Genomic DNA, 9,889 nt, shown 5'->3' with positions numbered 1-9,889 from the left:
TGGCACCAACATCAATTCTCACGAGAAACAAACCCCACCACAATCAACTATAATCAACTATGAATGAGAGACCTTCACGATGACAATTTTTATTTTCCTTTATTTAACGTTTACAATTTTTATCGTTTTGTGGATAACAACAAATCCTTTTGGCAAACATTAGTGCTCATGGTGTTCTGTACAGTCCAGTCCCACAATGTGTAGGTAATTTAAGAGGGGAGCAATGCTGGGGATAGAAGTGGGGGATCCTTTTACAACTTGTCCATGTAGTTGTCCAATGCAGCGATGCCTTCTTTGAGCCCCTTGCGTTTGCGTGTCTCCGCGACGATCTGGAAGGGCTTGGTTGCAGGGTCCATTGGGTCTCCCTGAAGAATCTGCCAGTGGTCAAACACGCACTGTGGGAAAGCCTGGCCACCGGTGTTGGAACGCAGGTCAGCTGTGAAACCTAGACATGATAGTGGAAAGGGAGGTTAAAACTAAAGATATATTCGTTTTCACACTAGTGTGAACCAGTTCCATATTCTTTACACACCACAGCAGTTAACGGAAAGTCTGATAGATTCCCATCACAAAGTAAACTTACCAAATGACTCATTGACAGGCAAGTAGGCCTTGACAATAAACATAGGTGTTCCCATGACATGGGACTCTTCAAACACGTGTCCACGTTTCCTGTTCAACACACCATAGATTCCACCGACCACTTGCTCAGGACACTAGGGGGAGAAAAGTCAGAACATTTAGAAGGGGAAAAAAAAGAAAGACAAAAGTCTGGCATTATACTGGAAGGACATGCAATTAGTAAAACATTTTAAAATGTAAATCGAATAAGGCTTAATGGCCTATTGATTATCAAATTGCTGTGGACAAATTCCAAATGGTAAACTGATCAATAAATACTGCCATTTCATAGCCTCTAAAAAAAGCTGCAAAATTAAAAATCTCTAGAACAGGGTTCTTCAACAGGGGTTCCGGGACCCCTAGGGGGTCCTCAGAATTACTACGGGGGGTCCGCCAAATCTTAGTGTGATTCTTACATTAGCCACTTTAACCCAGCATCCCTATTCTGGAGGAGAACCGTAGCCAAAAATAGCAGCTCTATGATCTATCTTGTAGATCGGCTATTTTCGGCAAAGTGGTTTGGTGTTGGCCAATGAAATCTATGAAAATAAAATTGTATAAAGTATGTATGTAATGGGGGTCCCTACTTCGTCTCTTTCAGCTAGGGGGCCCTTGGACTAAAACATTGAAGACCCCTGCTCTAGAACCTAGCCACCCACAAAACTGATGTATAAGGAAAAATAAGATATCACGTAAAAGTATACACTAACAACAAGTGAAAGCGGCAGCAAAGGAGGGGCACGTACCTGGATCTCAACCAGATAGACTGGCTCCATGAGTCTGGGTGCAGCTGTGAGTTGGCAGGCATACAGTACTCTACGGGCTGTGGGAATGATCTGGCCGCCACCACGGTGGATAGCGTCAGTATGCAGGGTGACGTCGTGGATGTTGTAGCGGCAAGCGCGCATGTTCTCTTCACACAGGACACCCTATAGACACGGTAAATGCTTTTAGATACTGGCCTTCAGCAAGTTATTACACAATTCTCAATAACTTGACCAACTGACAATAACATCCTCGTGTCCCAGCAAGTCAAATACATAATTACCAATTTAATGACAGGCTAGTTATGAGGTGCTACGCAAAATGTGTCCATTGGCTTTGGATAACCCAATGTACAAGCCTACTCATTTATCAATTTATCAATACTGAAAAAGTAAAATTTCACTGCAGATGTCACAGTAGTTGCAATTAACTTCTGCACCACCACAGCACTACACAGTTCATGCAATATGGGAAAATCATCTAGCCTGAAAACCAGTCATCCATTCCTGTTACCTCCTTGGTAGCCCACTGGAAGCCAGCGACGACGCTGTCCTTGATCTCGTTAAGGTACTGCACTCCCTTGGTCACATCTACCAGCAGGTTGGGTCCAGTTCCCTCGGGTCCGAAGCACCAGATCTTACGGGCCTCAGTGACCTCCCACTCGTACTTGTCGGTCAGGTAACGGGCACGAGCCTTGAGCTCCTGACGATTGCTGACATCACCCTTTTCGATGTCCTCTGCAAGGCCCTCTGGGAAGGGACAGGCCCTCATGAACAGACGGTTGTGCTTGTTAGGGGACTTGGACAGGCACATCACTGAGGATTCCTCACTGACTGTCTCTCTGTAGGACACCACAGGGTCGGATTTCTACACAAAAACAAGAGTCATGTTACAGTTAATTAAGGTATACAAGGAATAGGTCGAGGATCAAATTCAGCTTTCACAATAGTTCACTAAGTAACGTTGTACTTCTCCTTACCTTGAGTGGAATGCAGGCATGGTCCTCCTCCAGATCTTTAAGGCAGATCTCCAGATGCAGCTCTCCAGCTCCAGCGATGATGTGCTCTCCAGACTCCTCAATGGAACACTGGACCATAGGGTCAGACTTGGCCAGACGTTTCAGACCCTCCACCAGCTTAGGCAGGTCAGCTGGGTTCTTGGCCTCCACAGCCACTCTCACCACAGGACTGACACTGAACTTCATCACCCTCATGTTGTGGGCATGCTCATAGGTGGTGATGGTCCCGGTCTTGACAAGATACTGGTCCACACCTACGAGACCCACGATGTTTCCACATGGTACATCCTCAATGGCCTCGACGTAACGGCCCATCATCAGAATGGTCCTGTAAAAATAAGAACATGCATCATTACACAGTCTAATTGCACATACAGACTCAAAACCTGAATAAGCTGTGTTTCTTAAGTCCAACTTTAATGCATTGATCAGACAGCAGAAACCAACCTCTGGATTGGTTTGATGTTGAGGTCATCCTTCTTTCCGGGGGTGAAGTTTGGTCCCATAATGCGCACCTTTGAGCCAGTTCCAACGGTGCCAGAGAAGACACGGCCAAAAGCATAGAAGCGTCCCTTGTCGGTGGTGGGCACCATCTTAGAGATGTACATCATCAGGGGAGCCTTGGGGTCACAGTTCTTGATACCTGGGAAATTAAAGTAAGACCATGATTTTCAATACACAAACAAAACTGGTTCACCAAAAACTGATCAAGAAATATTTTAGGATGAGCCATAATTGTAGCAAAGCACTTGAGGAATCGTGTATAGGCACAGCAAGCGAGAACAGGTTAAAAACAGCTTCATACCCATGGCAGCCTCATCATCTCCAGGTCCTTCATAGAGCAGTTCACAACGGTAGCGCTGGGCGGTGACAGGGGAAGGCAGGTGGATGGTGATCATCTGAAGAAGGGCCTCTCCAGCAGGCAGCCAGCGACGCATCACAGCCTTCAGCAGGGGCTTGCCCTCCTTCTCCTTATCGTCAACGTCCAGCTTGATGTCCAGCTTTTCAATCAGCTTGGCGGTCTCGTCCTTCTTGAAGTTCATGATGGCATCGAACACCTAAATTGGGGCAACAGCAGAGAACAAATCATTTGTATATGAAGGTACGATGTAGTTTAGGATAAATTAAGATTATGGGGATGGGGCAAACTGCTGCTGTTGTTTTGCCATTATCAGACTTAAGATATTCATCACTGGACAGTCAGGTCAAAGTGAAGATAAGTAGTCATCACTTGCAGGCGTAGTCTACATATTCATCATACACATTTTAATTTCCTCTCTCTCCAAGGCACAAATATTGGGCCTCGAACAACTGGATAACACAAATTTGTTGCCAACTAATTCCATTACCGATAAGACGGGTCAAGTTTTATTTTGTAGAATTTTCATGTTGACCGCCATCACGGTTCAACATGATACGAGTGAAACCCAAATCTAGCAATTATGGTAACACTTTACCTTCCAAGTCTTTAAAGACCATTTACAGCTGAAATGTGCAAAGCAGAGCTTACATGGCACTACAGTGATGCACAAGTACCTGGAAAGGAAGCATGTTTGAAGATTGTGGGCTCAAAGTGAAAAAATGCTAACGCATGAATAGAATAGAGTAAAAAAGGCAAGCTACCCCAATCCAAAAAGAAAAAGTATGAGTAGCCTGATATTCATTTGACAAACACCTGTTATATGCTGATAAGAGGAACTCCCATTTGTATTCATATCAAGAGATAAGATAAGACATTTCCAGAATTAGACAAATTATTATTATACTAGGTAAATCCATCCATGATTAACTGTTACAAAAAAATATATCAAATCCTTTCATTCTGAAAGTGAGCGATGGCATACATTAGTTGCAGCAGTACACATTTATCATCATAAGATAATACATCTGCATTAGAGTATAACAACCAGTGCTGCAAAGGCAAGTATTTAGTGGGGGGACATGCACTGACATTTGAGCAGGACAGGCATCAGTACCCATTGAAAGCCAATATCAATTAGCCAAGTTTTACCATTGGTAAATTACTGCTCATTTATCACTCTGCTCCCTCATTTCTAGACAGCTACATGTTGTGGGCACATTTTGAACATATCTTGACAATTGTTGACACATAGCTGTGAATTGCAACACGGTTGACTGAAATGTAGGCCTATTGTGGAACCGAAAAGAAACACTTAGCAGATAACTGAATATCGAAAGCGTATTTTTGTGTCATTTTGAATTCTCAAATTTTCTGCCAAATTTTGATCACTGAATTTTCGGTGCATCCTGAATTGTGAAGACTCATTTGAAGGGAGTGGACACTTCTCTCAAGAAGTGTGCACTGCAGAAGAGCAGCAAGTAGTGCAGCTGCATAAAAAAGACAAAATTGATGTTGAAAAATAAATAAAATTGCCATCGAGTTGTTTGCATCCCTGAAAACAAATGCAAGGAGTCATTGCTTTTCAGTGAGCTCCACTTGTTGGTGGAAACTAGGTTGGTCATGGGTGTGGTTGAATTGCATAACGGTATACTGCAAAACTACTGCCTGCCAAAAAGCAACTGCACCCAACGTGAACGTGCACACAATCCACTTATTACATTATTGCATTTCTTCGCAATAAAAAAAAACACATCTACTACACAACAGAACACGATTAGCCTGAAAAAAACTATAAGCCTAAGCAAAAGCTGTACTTCTATTTGTGGTAAATGTTATGTTGGCTAAGTTGCTAATGCTATGCACTCACAATAAGCGTTTTGCACTCATGCTTTACGCACTTACATGTGTTTTACAATTGTCATCTTTAAGTTGTCTGAAAGAGAGCATTGAAAATATATATATCTTTTTTGCATAAATCCTTTTCCAATTCTTTAAATTGGATCAACTGAAAATGTGTAAATGACAGATTGATTAAGAAAATAAGTAGCTAGCTCGCTATAACAAATCACCTTGAAGATTGGATCCAGGATCAGTTGGGCAAAGGTACGGGGCAGCTTCTTGCCTTCATGAAGGTTAGACTTGTGGAACTTGCCAGTGTCAGGGTCGAAGAACCTAAAAATGAAATCACCATTACACACAGGATTCATGTTCTTAGCCTTGCGTCAATCGTTTGTATCCAGTCCTTGTATCCATCTCATACATTCTGGACTGAAACATACCTATCACCCCACAGTTTCTTCATCATGTCCTCGACCTTCTTGCAGTGCTCAGCAGGGGTCATTGGTGCATTGCCCTTGGCAGCAAACTTGGCTGCATACATCTCAGCAAACTGCTTCAGGGTGAAGGCCCAGCCATGGAGACCAGAACCAAAGCCAACTGTACCAATGATTGGGTCAATCTAGAAGCATAAAGAAAATTATAGAAATATACACATTAGGAAAAAGATTACAGATTCAAGCAGTCTCTTGTATTTACAAGTCTGATATTTTAACTTTTCAATTTCCTGGCTTCATGTACATAATATAAGTGCCTGACACTTCGCAAGTACAAAAGCTTAATACTCGTGGGAAGTGACTCATGTCTTCAGGGGATAATGGAAGAGGACAACCATCTCCATTACAGCTTCAAATAAAACAAAAAAAGACCAAATGGGGCAAAGACTGCCCACTTACCATGATGCTACCCATGGGTCCACCCTCATCCTCGCCATAGGTGGCGATGATGACGTTGACGTTCTCAACAATACGTTGGAATGTCTGGTAGAGGTCCTCAGGTGTCAGCTGCAGCTCCAGCAAGGCACGGTCCATCTTGTTCATCATCAGGACAGGCTTAATGCGCTCACCAATGGCCTGACGCAGCACAGTCTCGGTCTGCACACACACACCTGGTAGGAATGCACAGACGGATGCATATTTAGCAATTTGGATGGTTACAAGTACCACACAGCCTTGTGCAGCAGGTTCAGTTAAAATATACAGAACCAGACAGAATTACAATAACTAAAGAGAATTAGATGGCACTCTTAATTTTGGAATCGCTTACCAGACACACAATCGACCACAACCAGGGCTCCGTCAGTGACACGGAGAGCGGCGGTCACCTCAGATGAGAAGTCAACGTGCCCGGGGGAATCGATCAGGTTAATTAGGAAACCCATACCGTCTTTGCTCTGCTTGATGAAGGCCATGTCATTCTCCTGCAGCTCATAGTACAAAGAGATGGCACTGTGGAAGTTGAGATGACAGAACAAGCAGTTAGACATGTGCCGGACAGGTCACTTTACAACTCGTTTATAACGTAGGAGTAAGAACCTTTTACATTCAGATGTTTGTAATGTTTATAACCCAGGGGTAAGAACCTTGCACATGGCACTTCATTATTGCTGCTACAATGTCTGAGTAACCAGAACAAATTACTTTTACTCTTATGTACCGTACAATACAACAATTACGTAAACCTGGAACCAAGATGTGAAACACACACAATAGCGAATCACAGTCTATTCCTTAAATCACATTGAGGGTATGTGAAGAACGATTGTTGGCCGAATGTGGCAAGACATTATGAATGCAATCAACACCAGTGGAAGTCACTTGGAGTATAGTCGATACTGTTCCGATAGCTGCCAAATGTTGAGTCACCAGGTGAGTCAGCATACCGAGGCAAAAAGGGGCATCTCAATAGATTGCGTTGAGGATGGAATTATGGGTATAAGGAGAGTGATTCAGCTACAATTTAACACTTACGTGGACTTGATGGTAATGCAGCGTTCCTGCTCATCTTTGCGCGTGTCGGTGAAACGGGTCTCCCCGGCACGGGCAGAGGCGATGATACCAGCCTTGGACACCAGCGAGTCTGTCAAGGTAGACTTTCCGTGGTCTACGTGGGCAATCACAGACATGTTACGGATGTTGGCCTTCTTGTCCATGATGCCACGGATCTGCTCTACTGTGAAGTTCACCTGAGAGGGGGAAAAAAAGCTTTGATTAGAGCACTGCAATGCAAACAAGACAGTCAGATACAATGCAAACAAGACAGTCAGATACAATTTTATTTTTATTTGAATAAGTAGATGAGATTTACAATTTGCCCTCTTGCAGCGTTATCCCATTTTATTTTGCCCTTAAATTGCGTCATGTTTTATAAGTAGCATGGGGCCAGGGATCCACTGACCATTGTTCTTTGACAATGATTTCTAAACTACAGGGGGAAAGTGCTGGATCGTCATGCCTAGGGGCCATTATACTGCATTCAGGGAGGTTTATTATGGTCAGCCTTCCAAGTGATCGCACAGAAATTAGCCATGATGACAGCTGTCACCTGGGCCTGCAACAATATCATCTTACTCAACACATTTTACATAACATTACATGTATATTTATGACCCGACTAGTCTTACGTGAGAAAAAGCCAGTGCGTCATTCTGATGCAACATTACATTTAGATAGATAACCCGACTAGTCTTATGAGCGAACGCCAGTGCATCAATCTGATGCAACATTACATGTAGATACATAACCTGACTACTTATGTGAGCAAACGCCAGTGCATTATTCTGAGGCAACATTACATGTAGATATATAACGCCACTTGTTTCATGTGAGCAAAAGCCAGTGCGTCATTCTGAAGCAACACTTCCAGGCCCATTTAACAAGGCCGTTGGCCAAACGCCATCACCTGGCTAGCGGCCAGGCAGCAAACGTCACTCACTTATAACTACGATGGATCAAAACCACCACAATAGCAGTCATTTTTCTACGTCCAGAAACGTTAAAATGCAGTTACACTGAAGCTGGGTTAAGAAAATCATATTTAATCAAAACCTAGCAACATTTACAGTCTAACCGGCTACGCCCGGCGTGTCAAGTCGGCATAATAGGCCACGTGTACAGACTAGCATTTAAGGCTAAGACTACCCGGTTAGCTAAAGACGGACAGACCCGAGAAATGCCGGTATCCCCACCCAACCATTCCTCGACATGTCAGTGACAGTAAACACCGGCCACAGTGGGAGCTGCTCAACGTCACAATACTGGTGTAAACTGTAATTTAATGACTCAAACAACCCGTTTCGTTCATTTATTGCTGCGACACAAGCACGACACGTAGACAACCGGCGCAAGACCCATGTTGAGGCGTCGTCTCCATTCCTGGTCATGTATCCATAATTAGATCCGTTAGTACTGCCGTCAAACAGCTGGTGAGCGGCTAGAAACTGAGTTAATAGTGTGGCAAAGCTCCTCACAAAGACACATAACTGAGTAAGTAATACTTCAGTCATGTTATGTTGAGAAATAACGGTGCGGCAAATGATAAAATGGTCGCCATTTTGTTCCAAGGCAGAATTCACAGCTGACCGTATATAGGCGATCAAATTCCCCATAAATAGAGACCTGTACGTAAATAAATATTAATGTTCAACGATTCTAATGTAAGCGTCGGGTATGTAATCTAAACATATGTATAATTTCGACTTACCATTTTGACGGATGGTTGGTGATTCGCTCAGCGGAGAAAAGGAGAGAATTGTTACACTGCCCACCTCACGAGGGGCTTGGCAGGGAAGAGGCCGTTGACGTCAGCACGCACGGATTTATACCATGTGCGTAAGCACGTACTGGTTTTACGTCATCTCGTCTCGTGCACCGCTTGGCCCATGTCGAGTCATGATGACAGATGAACAGGAGCACAGAGGAGGAAAAAGTATTGTAATATTGCAGTATTGCAATGTAGAAATACTCTGTTACATAAATTGTTGAGAAATAATGTAGAATAGTACAACATAGTTTTATTTTTACATAAAATAAGAATTACTAAAACACTCTAAATAGAAATAAATACAGGTCTTAAGTTCATTGGGTTCATACAGGTATTAAGTTCATTGGGTTCATACGAACAAATAAGGTCACAGGACAAGCAAGGTCACAGTAGGTTCGTACGGACATTAAGTACAAGTTCATAGGAACAGGTAAGGCCACTTAGAAGGCTCATTAATCATAAGACTTCTGTAGCTGACACATTAATCGCAGATTGGAAAATACCCCTGGCACAGTAATCGCAGATTGAAAAAGTATTCACATTTTTACTCAAGTAAAGGTATCGCAATGTAGAAATACTCTGTTACATATATGATAATAATAATAAAAATCTACAAAGTAACTCGTAACTCAAGTTTTCAAATAATTGTAGTGAAGTAAAAGTACAGAAAATTGGACATCAAGTAAAGTAAATTGTACTTGAATACAGTACTTGAGTAAATGTTAGTCGAACTTAGTTACTTTCCATCACTGCAGGAGCATGTAGGCTATTTACAATTTACACACTGAAAGAGGAAAACCTTGGTAGAACAAAATGCAATATCAGTTTGTTTCCCCAGAATATGCATTTTAAAGTCACTGAAATTGGATTGGCCTCTCAATAAGGTATTTTGAAGTAAGACGATGTTAAAGTTGGCCTACAAATAAAACATGATGACTCTGTTATTATGAGGGTGGACTAGGCTCACCAGCATCCCTAGAAAGTAGTGGCACTGGCCATGGGTGACAATCATACATAAAAGGCCT

The 9,889-nt window shown here is 42.7% G+C and overlaps 1 protein-coding gene across 1 annotated transcript; it reads right to left on the bottom strand.

Moving 5' to 3' along the window:
• Window positions 1–73: 73 nt before the first annotated feature.
• Window positions 74–8,920, bottom strand: LOC311051824 (elongation factor 2b). Its single transcript, XM_084066476.1, has 13 exons — window positions 8,805–8,920; window positions 7,073–7,287; window positions 6,369–6,550; window positions 5,999–6,210; window positions 5,546–5,724; window positions 5,336–5,438; window positions 3,210–3,462; window positions 2,852–3,047; window positions 2,366–2,732; window positions 1,900–2,253; window positions 1,368–1,550; window positions 584–716; window positions 74–445 (listed from the first exon to the last, which is right to left on the bottom strand). Exons 1-13 carry the CDS (start codon window positions 8,805–8,807, stop codon window positions 252–254), a joined length of 2,574 nt encoding a protein of 857 aa, XP_083922602.1. The 5' UTR covers window positions 8,808–8,920; the 3' UTR covers window positions 74–251.
• Between the last annotated feature and the right edge of the window lie 969 nt (window positions 8,921–9,889).

The sequence above is a fragment of the Gymnoscopelus microlampas genome (assembly GCF_963454915.1).
Source record: "Gymnoscopelus microlampas genome assembly, chromosome: 9".
Taxonomy (NCBI): Eukaryota; Metazoa; Chordata; class Actinopteri; order Myctophiformes; family Myctophidae; genus Gymnoscopelus; species Gymnoscopelus microlampas.
Note: the sequence above shows the minus strand (reverse complement) of the source record. Positions and strands in the feature narration are given on the sequence as shown.